The 10,812-nt window shown below is 34.2% G+C and overlaps 1 protein-coding gene across 1 annotated transcript; it reads left to right on the forward strand.

Annotated features, from left to right (window-relative positions):
- Window positions 1–1,347: 1,347 nt before the first annotated feature.
- LOC126681051 (PH, RCC1 and FYVE domains-containing protein 1-like) lies at window positions 1,348–10,089 on the forward strand. Its single transcript, XM_050376425.1, has 9 exons — window positions 1,348–1,930; window positions 2,540–2,626; window positions 3,473–3,562; window positions 4,392–4,472; window positions 4,677–4,871; window positions 4,953–7,067; window positions 7,637–7,783; window positions 8,276–8,658; window positions 9,494–10,089. Exons 1-9 carry the CDS (start codon window positions 1,886–1,888, stop codon window positions 9,609–9,611), a joined length of 3,261 nt encoding a protein of 1,086 aa, XP_050232382.1. The 5' UTR covers window positions 1,348–1,885; the 3' UTR covers window positions 9,612–10,089.
- Window positions 10,090–10,812: the final 723 nt, after the last annotated feature.

Here is a 10,812-nt window from a genome sequence, read left to right on the forward strand (position 1 = left end):
CCAATGATATATGGTTATTTTACTATTTTTTTCTTAAAATAAATATAATAAATAATAAATTATTTTTAATAATTAGATAAATAATAAAAATGCATAGGACATGGGGCCTAAGATGAGCTTTATCTTCAATTAACTCGAACATGCATGATGCCTTCTATGGATTACAAGTTTATCCAAAATAACCTTAAGACTCTATAACTCTTTCTTCCTTTTGTTTTCCTTCATAAGATGATTTATTTTAAATTAATACAAATTAATTGAAGTAAATTTTTATGTTTTTATTTTTTATTTATTTTTGTAGTAAGTTCCAAGACTTTCTACAATTTAAAATTCAATAGTATACTATTTTATGCTTAGTAAAATTACACAAAATATAAAAATACGAATCAAAAACATAAACACATTTATTTACTATATAATTAAATTAAAATTTTATAATATCTTAATTATTAATAAAATTATACTAATGTATTGTCATGATTTAATTTTATTTATTTTATTACGAAAAATAACACATTAATATTACTATACTAAGTTGCTAAAAATAACACATTAATATTACGAAAAATAACACATTAATATTACCAGAGGGGATCAACTAACCCCGGTGGTGGCAGAAACTTGGGCTCTTAAGGAGGCACTTTCCTGGATCAAAGACTGGGATGATCAAAGAGCAACGGTGGAGATAGATTGCCTTCAAATTGTTCAGATTCTGCACTCAGATTTTAGGCCTACTTCTGTTTTATTGTGTTTGTTATTTGATTGTGTTGGTTTGTTGAATACCTTGGAGCATGTCAAGGTTATTTTTGTTTATCGTTCTGCGAATCGTGTAGCTCATTCTCTTGCGAGAGGCATGAATTCTATGCCAGGACGAAGGTTATGGTCGGATGACCCGCCTAATGTTATCTGTAATGCTTTAGCAGCTGATTTGCTTTAATATTAGTTCTTTCTGATTGTCAAAAAAAAAAAGTTGCTAGTCAACGTACCAATTTTTTTTTTTGAATTAAAATGACATATTTAAAGTAAGTTTCAAAGTTAATCAATCATATATGTCCCATCTACAAAAATTATCACGGATTAGTAAGTTTATTAATTGAAGTGATAGATATTGAAGTACACTCACATCAACCAACATACGAAAATAACTTCATAACATAACAGAAAATAAACTGGCAATTTTGTACATTTTTAACTTTATATTAAACATTTTTCGCTAACGTGGCAACGTTTTATTCGTCACTGCATAATACACCCCAAAACAAGGCACTTAAAGTCAAACAAAAACGTTGACTGACTATTAAAAAAAAGGCACTAGAATTAAATGAATTAAAAAATCCATCATTTTCATTTTGTTTTGTTGGTTAGATTCTCTCTCTTTCTTTATTTCACTCTCACACAGTATCTATGCTCTCACTCTCTAACACCGTTTTGTTTTTCTCGCTCTCATTTTCTCGAGAAACAAACACTTTTTAAGCCGGACGGAACCTTTTTAGCTAAAACAGAATCCTTAGGAGATATCACTCTTTGATATTCAAACTATCTCGTCGTTTTGCTTCTTTATCGCATAACTTTTCTTGTTTTACTCGAATTTTTGATTCTCTTAAAATTTCCAAGCTGAAGAAAAATAGGATTGAAATTCTCTCGTTTTTTATTTTTTTGATAAAAAAATAGGAGATCGTTTTTTTTGTGTTTGATTGATTGATTGTTTAATTCTAGCTCACAGATTTTTAGTTGATTTCTTTGAAGAAAATCATGAGGTGAAGACTCCGATGAGCTGAGACAGTGAGTGATTTAGGGTTAAGAGGTGATAAATGAAGAAATGTGCAAGTATAGAAGTAATTTTGGCGGTGTTTTTGTCAGTTAATTGAAGCTACGAGTAGAGAAAATGACCGTTAATGAAATAAAATCTGTTGAGAGAGATATTGAGTTGGTAAATTCTTTTCTCTCATTTATTTAATCTATTTTAATATCTATATGTTTGTTTGTTATATTTTTATGATCGTTTTATTGCTGATATTATTAATTTGGTAAAGTTGATTTCTGTATGGTAATTTTGTACAGGGTATACTTGCATTTGCTATTATTCTGAATTAGAAATAAAATCTGTTGGTTTAGGGAATATTATAAGCAGTTTTTGCTATGATCAATAATAGGTGATAAATATAGATGTCTAAGCCTCAAACCTAGGCAATAGTTTGTTGTAGAATATGTTACAATGCGTATTATTATCAATATGTATTGAGTGATGTGTGAGCGCTTGAATTTAAGTAACTTCATTGTTAAATTAATTGTTCTTGTATGTGGATGGTAGTGTAGTCGTATAGACGTGCGCAGGCTTGAAGTATGTCTGCTACATACTACAAATGCAAGAGAAATAACGTGTGCACCAAAGAGAGAACATAGTTTTGTTGGTTGGCTTACATGATTTTATGTGATCGTGTTTCAGGCTAAATGTTAGTGTGATTCTGTTCCATGTGATATAACATTTTGTTGAATCGCTTAGTTTTCACATTTCAGGTTTCATGTTTATTCTTTGCAGGCTATTACTGCTCTTAAAAAAGGAGCTCAATTACTCAAGTATGGACGTAGAGGGAAACCTAAATTTTGCCCTTTCAGGCTGGCAAATGTATTTCTCGCACACTGCCCTTTCTATTTCCTAATGGAGATTAGACAAAACATGTATTAATTTTTTAGAATTGTTTTTTTCCTTTTCATTTGTGGCAAAATTAAGAGCAGTTTGGTCCAAGGATACTGCATTTGTTCAATGCATAATCTTGTCTTTTCAAAGTAGAGTGGCCTAGTATTACACTTATGCATCTTGGTTGGTTCATTTTTATTCATATTTTGGGGGATGGGATTGGTGAGGAGATGAAATTGATGATATTAGGATAGTATCACATCCTTTCCCGGTATGTGCTAATTCCTTGATGATATTAGGGTAGTAGGATCTATTAGTCCTCTCCCTTAAATTTTACTCCCTCCGTCCCGTAAAGATAGAAAAAATACCACCTTTTTTTGTCCCATAAAAATAGAAAAAGTGGAGTTAGTTAAGTCAAAAATTATCAAAATACCCCTACATGTTTATCATAAAACATTAAATGCATATTTTGGAAAGATAAATGAATGAGTTGTAAGTGATATAATTAGTAAAGTGGCTTTGGAAAATGTACATAACAAATTGATTACAAAGGGTAATTTAGACAAATTATCACAAATTACCTATAAATAACTACTTTCTTAATTCTTGTAAAATGGGTGCTTTTTCTATCTTTACGGGACGGAGGGAGTATTATTTATGGATGTATGTTCTCATATGTGACACTGGCCTTTCTGTTTCTCTCATCCTACTGCTAAGCTATGTAGATGAGCTATTTCAACTGTATTTGGTTCATAAACTATGGGACTTTGAAATTCATGATTTACCTTTATTAGATGTTCTCTGCATTAGGTCCTTACCTTCTCTTTCTTTCAGGATGAATCTGTTCTTATTTGGCTGTCAGGAAAAGAGGAGAAGTATCTTAAGTTGAGTCATGTCTCCAGAATTATATCTGGGCAGCGCACTGTAAGTTTATGGATGTTAAGTTTTTCTGCAACTCTTTTGTCCTTGATTCTAATGAAACAAGCTCACCATAGATCACAAGATGTTAAATTTTTGTTTCTTTTGGAACTGTGTTTGCATATAAGTTAAAATTTGTATTGTTTATGGTAATTGGCAGTATAAGGCTGTTTCTTATTTGCCACATAGAATTGATAGTCTCTCAAATGGCTATGGTTTTCAGATGATTGAAATTCTCATGATGCTCTTCTACTTTGCTCTTCATATCTTAGAGAGTTGTTTTTGCATATGCAAAGTTGCAATGAATAAAATGATCTAGTTTACATGCTTTTGGGAAATAATGGCGGCAAAATGCTTTAGGCATGTCATTTCATTGGGTACAGCTATGGCTGGAACTCTTAATTTACTCTAAAGTTTAATGTCAAGATGTGAACTGCATTTAGTGCTTTTAGAAGGTGTGTATATGATTTCTATTGAGGAGCAAAAAATCTATATTTATGTATATTTATCCTCCAGAAAATGACTTATAATAAACGACTTTGCATTGCTTCTAAATGGTTGTATATGACATCAGGCCTATTAAATACAATCATGTAACAGGCAATGTGTCTTTGGTATATATGTTTGTAAACTATGGGTCAATCACCATATGGGCATATATGGTCTTATGACTCTGTAGACACTTAGATTTTTGGTAAACTGTCACCAAGGGCTAGTAAATTTGATCCACTACTATCTCGTTGTGTGAAGTTGCCTTCAACTTATAATTCACATATTTCTGGATGTTATTGATTTTTGTCCGAGTCTGATATCATTGTTGCTTTGCTTGCTGCAGCCAATATTTCAGAGATATCCACGGCCAGAGAAAGAATACCAGTCATTTTCTCTAATATACAGTGATAGGTCCTTAGATCTGGTAGGCATATCATTTTCTAATGGCTGTGTTTTCCCCTTTCTTCTCTCTAAATTTTGCATTTTATTGTATCCTGTCCAGTAGATTGTCACTTCTGAATGTTATATCATTTCTAATGACTTGTTAAAAAAAATTGTTCGCAACTTTTAAGCTTTCAGACTCATATATGACAACCTTTGTCATTTATCAATCAATTCTTCAAATCAGATTTGCAAAGACAAAGATGAAGCAGAAGTCTGGATTACTGGTCTAAAAGCATTAATATCACGTAACCATCTTAGAAAAGGGAGAGGAGTATCTAGAAGTGATGGAATCTCTTCTGAAGCAACTAGTCCTAGAGCACACACCCAAAGAAGTTCTCCATTGAGCTCTGCATTTGGTAGTGGTGACAGTTCACAGAAGGTAGTCGTCTTTGTTTTTTGATCCAACATTGCATTTCATTGCTATGTGTATTGAAGAGGATATTTCTTGCTCCTGATGTAGGATGACATGGATCCTCTGCGTTTACGTACTCCATATGGAAGTCCTCCTAAAGCTGGTTTAGAAAAGGTGTTAACTTATGTGGAATCATATGGTGTGGCTCCTAAGGTTCTATGTCCACCTGAATCTGCTGGTGGCTCAGTTCATTCTGTGTCATCTGCTGGATCAGATGCAATAAATGGACGTTTAAAGGGTATGGGCGTGGATGCTTTTAGAGTTAGTTTATCAAGTGCTATTAGCACATCAAGTCAAGGCTCAGGTCATGATGACACTGATGCGTTAGGGGATGTTTACATGTGGGGAGAAGGCACTGGTGATGGTATTCTTGGTGGGGGAGTTCATAAAGTTGGAGGGTCTGGTGTTAGAACTGATTCTTTTGTTCCTAAAGCCTTAGAATCTGCTGTCCTATTGGATGTTCAGACTATAGCTTGTGGTCGGCAGCATGCTGCTTTAGTGACAAAACAAGGGGAGGTTTTCTCTTGGGGAGAGGAGATTGGAGGTAGACTTGGACATGGTGTTGACTCTGATGTCTTGCATCCCAAGCTTGTGGATGGCCTCAAAAATATCAATGTTGAACTTGTGGCATGTGGAGAGTATCATTCTTGTGCAGTTACACTCTCTGGTGATTTATACACTTGGGGTGGTAGTTCTCACAGTTATGGGCTCCTTCAAAATAGAAATGAAACTAGTAATTGGGTTCCAAAGAAGTTAAATGGACCTCTAGAGGGAATACATGTCTCATCAGTCTCTTGTGGACCATGGCATATGGCTGTTGTGACCTCTTCTGGCCAATTGTTTACTTTTGGAGATGGAACTTTTGGCGTTTTAGGCCATGGTGATCGCAAAAGTGCATCTAGACCCAGGGAAGTGGAGTCTCTCAAAGGCCTCCGCACTGTGCGAGCATCATGTGGTGTTTGGCACACTGCTGCTGTTGTCGAAGTCATGGTTGGGTCTTCAAGTTCAAGTAATTGCTCTTCAGGAAAGCTATTTACATGGGGAGATGGAGATAAAGGTCGTCTTGGCCATGGGGATAAAGAACCTAGACTGGTTCCCACTTGTGTTGCTGCTCTAGTTGAACCCAATTTCTGTCAAGTTGCCTGTGGCCATAGCATGACTGTTGCATTGACAACTGCAGGCCATGTTTACACAATGGGAAGCCCTGTATATGGTCAACTTGGGAATCCTCAAGCTGATGGAAAGCTCCCTGTTCGTGTTGAGGGGAGGCTTAGTAAAATCTTTGTTGAAGAAATAGATTGTGGTGCTTATCATGTTGCTGTTTTAACTTCAAAAACTGAAGTTTATACATGGGGAAAAGGCGCAAATGGACGACTAGGTCATGGTGATACAGATGATAGAAATTCCCCCACAATTGTTGAAGCTTTGAAGGACAAACAGGTCAAAAGTGTTGTTTGTGGCACTAGTTTTACTGCAGCTATATGTCTTCACAAATGGGTATCTGGTATTGATCAATCCATGTGTTCTGGCTGCCGCCTTCCATTTAATTTCAAAAGGAAACGGCACAATTGTTACAATTGTGGGCTCGTTTTTTGCCATTCCTGCAGTAGTAAGAAGTCTCTCAAGGCTTCGATGGCTCCGAATCCCAATAAACCTTATCGTGTCTGTGATCAATGTATTGGCAAACTTAGGAGGGCTACTGAAACAGACTCTTCATTGCATTTGGCTATAAGTAGAAGAGGAAATGTTAATCGATTTGAAGGTGGAAATGGTGACTATCCTAATACAAGATCTCATATTCAACTTGGAAGAAATAATTCGATAGAATCTTCTAAAGAGGTGGAAAGTGAATCTTTAAAAAGAAACAAGAGGTTAAGCTTGAATGGGTTTCAGGTTTCACTCTCTGCAACTGATTCTTCTCAGCGCAATGCTTTTAATAGCTCTAAATCTTTTGGTTCTTCCAAGAAATTTTTTTCGGCTTCTCTTCCTGGATCAAGGATTATGTCTCGAGCAACATCGCCAACTTCCAGACGTTCTAGTCCACCCCGTGCGACAACACCAACTCCAATTCTTACAGTTAACACATTGCCAAGAGTTGCTGTGGATGACACGAAAAAGTTAAATGCCAATCTTAATGAAGAAGTTGTTAAATTAAGATCTCAGGTATTTATATATATTTTTTTTGATATAATCTGCATTTCCTGTATTAAATTCAATAGCTGTTCTGAAATATTCTTATCAGATGTGTAGATATATAAAATTGTATCTTTTCCTGCAGAAATTATTGACATGATAATCTATTTTTGTTCCCCTAAATTTCTGCATATTTCTCATGAGAAAACTCCATTTTTTGGCTTAAATTGGACTAGAATACTCTATTTATTGGCTTAAATTCGAGAAAACCCCACTTATTGCTTAAATTGCCAAGCAGCTATAGCTTTGTTGTCATTGGAGATTAACATTCTTGTGATCTTGTCTTTTTTCTGAATTTTGTAAACCACAACTTTGAGGTTTTGTTCTTTTTTTGATGGAATACTGATCTTGCTGTAACACAACTAATAATAAGCTAAGATTACCTATTGCAATGGCATTCTTACTATCTTAATGGGAGCATATGCTTAAAGATATGTGAATACAGATTACACGCTCGCGCACACGTGAATTGTCAGATGCGAAAGCATTCTGCACGGTGTCAAATTTGTATATCTTTGCTCACTGGTTGTACAATGTAGGTTGAAGAACTAACCCGCAAAGCTCAGTTACAAGAAGTTGAGCTTGAAAGAACAACCAAACAATTGAAGGAAGCCATTGCAGTAGCCAATGAAGAGACTGTAAAATGTAAAGCAGCAAAAGAAGTAATCAAGTCACTTACTGCCCAAGTAAGTTTAAGAATGGTTTATAGCTGGCATGGAAATAGCTTGACATGATAGTCAATATTCAGCACCCAAAGTTGGAAAAAGATGTGCGATCTTCTTGAACAAACAATATTTAATATCATAGACTAAAGCTACAATCTACTTGTGTGGTGTGATCAAATGTCGAGTAGGATTAAATGATGCATTTTTAATTAATGCCAGTATGTCACTTAAATGAATCTTAGGTTATGCATAATGATAGTGTTCTATTATATCAAACATATTATCATGCTATTAACATATACTTATTTAGTTATTTTAGGTTGTCAGTTGCGTGAATATACAAAAAATAAAGTTATAGAAGTAAAATTATTATGGTTCCCGAGTCTTCGTCAGAAGTTTGCTTCCAATATATATAGCTGTTAACTACTGTGTTTTTTCTTTTCCTTTACGTTGTGATTTTTCAGTTTGCAAGACCCTAAAATTGTTTATGCCTTGTTAATTTACTTTTGGTAGTTAAAGGACATGGCTGAAAGGTTGCCCGTTGGATCAGCTAGAAACAGCAGTTCACCCTCATTTTACTTTTCTGGTGCCACTCCACCAAGAGAAGTTTCTTCTGCAGTCAATGAGCAACTGAATAGTCCCACATCTTACCACGAATCAGATTCAAATGAGTCAAGCAACTCAGTGATTCCTACTTTATTCAGCACTGCTGCCAATCAAGCTTTGAGTCACCCTGAAGTAGCACATTTGGAAACAACAACTAGGAGTAAAAACAGAACAGCAAAAGTCGAACCCTCCCATGGTGATGAATGGGTTGAGCATGATGAACCGGGCGTGTATATTACCCTTGTATCCTTGCCTGGAGGTGCCAAAGATCTTAAGCGTGTCCGTTTCAGGTATGTCTTCAGGCATTACGAATTTTTGTTGTCTTAGACTGTATTTTTCAAAACACAAAAACTCTGTCCAAAAGGTTAAAGGACTACACTTTAATAGGATGATTCGATGAACATAATATAGCTATTTATCATGAGGTTCTTGGTTCTCGAATTACTCCCCTTCCCAACTGAGGCAAATGAAAAAGGATAATTACAATCCACACCCTAAAATCCACATTTATCTATTTTAGTGTTTTAAGCTCGACATTTGAAAGTTGGAAAATAACAGCATAACCTTTGATTTTTTGGTAAATTGAAGCCCAGCACTGTAATACGGCATCGTTTTGTCCATTACATAACTGCCAAAAACGGCATCATTTGGCGAAGGAAATTTCTTTGGGCCAGAAATTGCCTAATAATGGAAGGTTAGGTCATTATTTACCAATTTTCATGTGTAGTTTAAAGTGGGAAAATAGGTAAAGGTGGGGATTTTTAATGAAAATAACCGTTGTCATACTGCTGTTTTCTTCCTAACAGTTTAATTTCACATAACTGAAACCCCTAATAACTAAATGTTAGGGGGAAATAGCGATTTTTTTAAAATATAGGAGAAAACTGTAATTTTGTTCTAACCTCAGGGGGTTTATAGTTATTATCCCAAAAAAAGTCGGTAAAAAGCATGTAGTTTTTTTGTCCTTCTGGAAAACTCTGCTTGCGTCTATGTAATGCTCTCAAGATGGGATGCACAATTATAGCGTATTGATTTTATGCAAATTCGGGAAGATGTCTAAGTAGAGTATTAATTTTCTGATTAATAATTGTCATCTTGTTGGACATTTGATTTGTCTCTCTGCAGCCGAAAACGGTTCAGCGAGAAACAAGCAGAACAATGGTGGGCAGCAAACAGAGCAAGAGTATATCAACAGTACAATGTTCCTTTGGTTGATAAATGTCTTGTTGGATTAGCTCATTGAACTCCCACGATCAAGAAGCAAATACAAATAAGGTATAGCACTTGCTAATGCTATTCTTTGGAATTTTCAGAAATTGGTTTTCCATTTCGGTATTAATGATTTGAAAGAAGCCAATTTTGATATCTTTTTAAAGTGTAAGGATGTTGCTAATTTCTTCAAAAAGGAAATTAAGCCTGCTCGATCTTTGCTTTCGGCCCTTTAAAAAGATTTTTTCCTGGTAAATCTTTCCATGCCTTGATATTTTTTCCCATTATTTTTTACAAAGGGAAGCTTGAAAAGTGGGGAGGGGTTGGGGTTACTGTACATTCTTTGTAAGTAGGGCATTCTGACTTTGAATTTAGAACAGCTGCCTTTGTATATTCCGAGAGATGAGATAATACGGATTGAACAACATTCGTGCGGTGAATGCTTTTTCTGCTATTTTTACTAATTTTCTTTATGATATGTCAATCTAATTGATTCAATTTTTCTTTTTGTATGTCAGTTTAAGTGATAAACTTCTTTTTACAGTATCTTTATATTAATTATTATCTTTTGATGTGAGTAGTAATAAATATTAAATATAATAAAATAATATAAAAGTACAATCATGTGTAGAGATAATTTTCTCAAATCAGATTAGGAGAGGAAGTATTTGTTTTAAACAATTTCAAGGCATTCCTTCTCCAGATGTGGAAAAATGTCATTATTATACGGACTTTCAGTTTTGTAAATTCCTCTCTAAAAAACTGTCCACTCTTTTAATGCTTTATGATAGGTACTGTTTGATTCAATTCTAGTATTAAATTCATTTTATTTCTAAGTGAATTGTGTTTGAAAAAAAAAATTGTGTTTAGTATTTTGAATTTTATATATAGAATTAATTGTAAAAAAGTGAAATATATTGAATATTATATTTGGAGTGTAAATGTAAACTTAAATTGTAAAAATTCATTTGAGTCAAACACGTATCTTGTATAAATTCAATTGGATTTTATAAAAATTATAAAATTCATTTCAACCAAATAGATTTTAAGCCATAAACTCGGGGGATTTTAAAATCTTGATATCTTATGTTTCATTTGAAGTGTTATCGGTTTATGTTAGTACAAAGTAGAGCAAATAAGCAATGGGTCACCAAAAAGATAGAGTTGAAAACTTAACAAGTATCAACTATTATCTGTTTTGCACACAGCTTACAGGTTATTATGCTACCCAAAAT

The sequence above is a fragment of the Mercurialis annua genome, linkage group LG5, assembly GCF_937616625.2.
Source record: "Mercurialis annua linkage group LG5, ddMerAnnu1.2, whole genome shotgun sequence".
In the NCBI taxonomy this organism is placed as follows: Eukaryota; Viridiplantae; Streptophyta; class Magnoliopsida; order Malpighiales; family Euphorbiaceae; genus Mercurialis; species Mercurialis annua.

Bases quoted from the DNA above. Each gene is read 5' to 3' on its own strand.
- LOC126681051 (XM_050376425.1), top strand. From the start codon at position 1,886: ATGACCGTTAATGAAATAAAATCTGTTGAGAGAGATATTGAGTTG. The intron at 2,627-3,472 runs GTATTTCTCGCA...TCTTTCTTTCAG, and splicing joins GCCCTTTCAGGCTGGCAAAT to GATGAATCTGTTCTTATTTG. The intron at 3,563-4,391 runs GTAAGTTTATGG...TGCTTGCTGCAG, and splicing joins TTATATCTGGGCAGCGCACT to CCAATATTTCAGAGATATCC.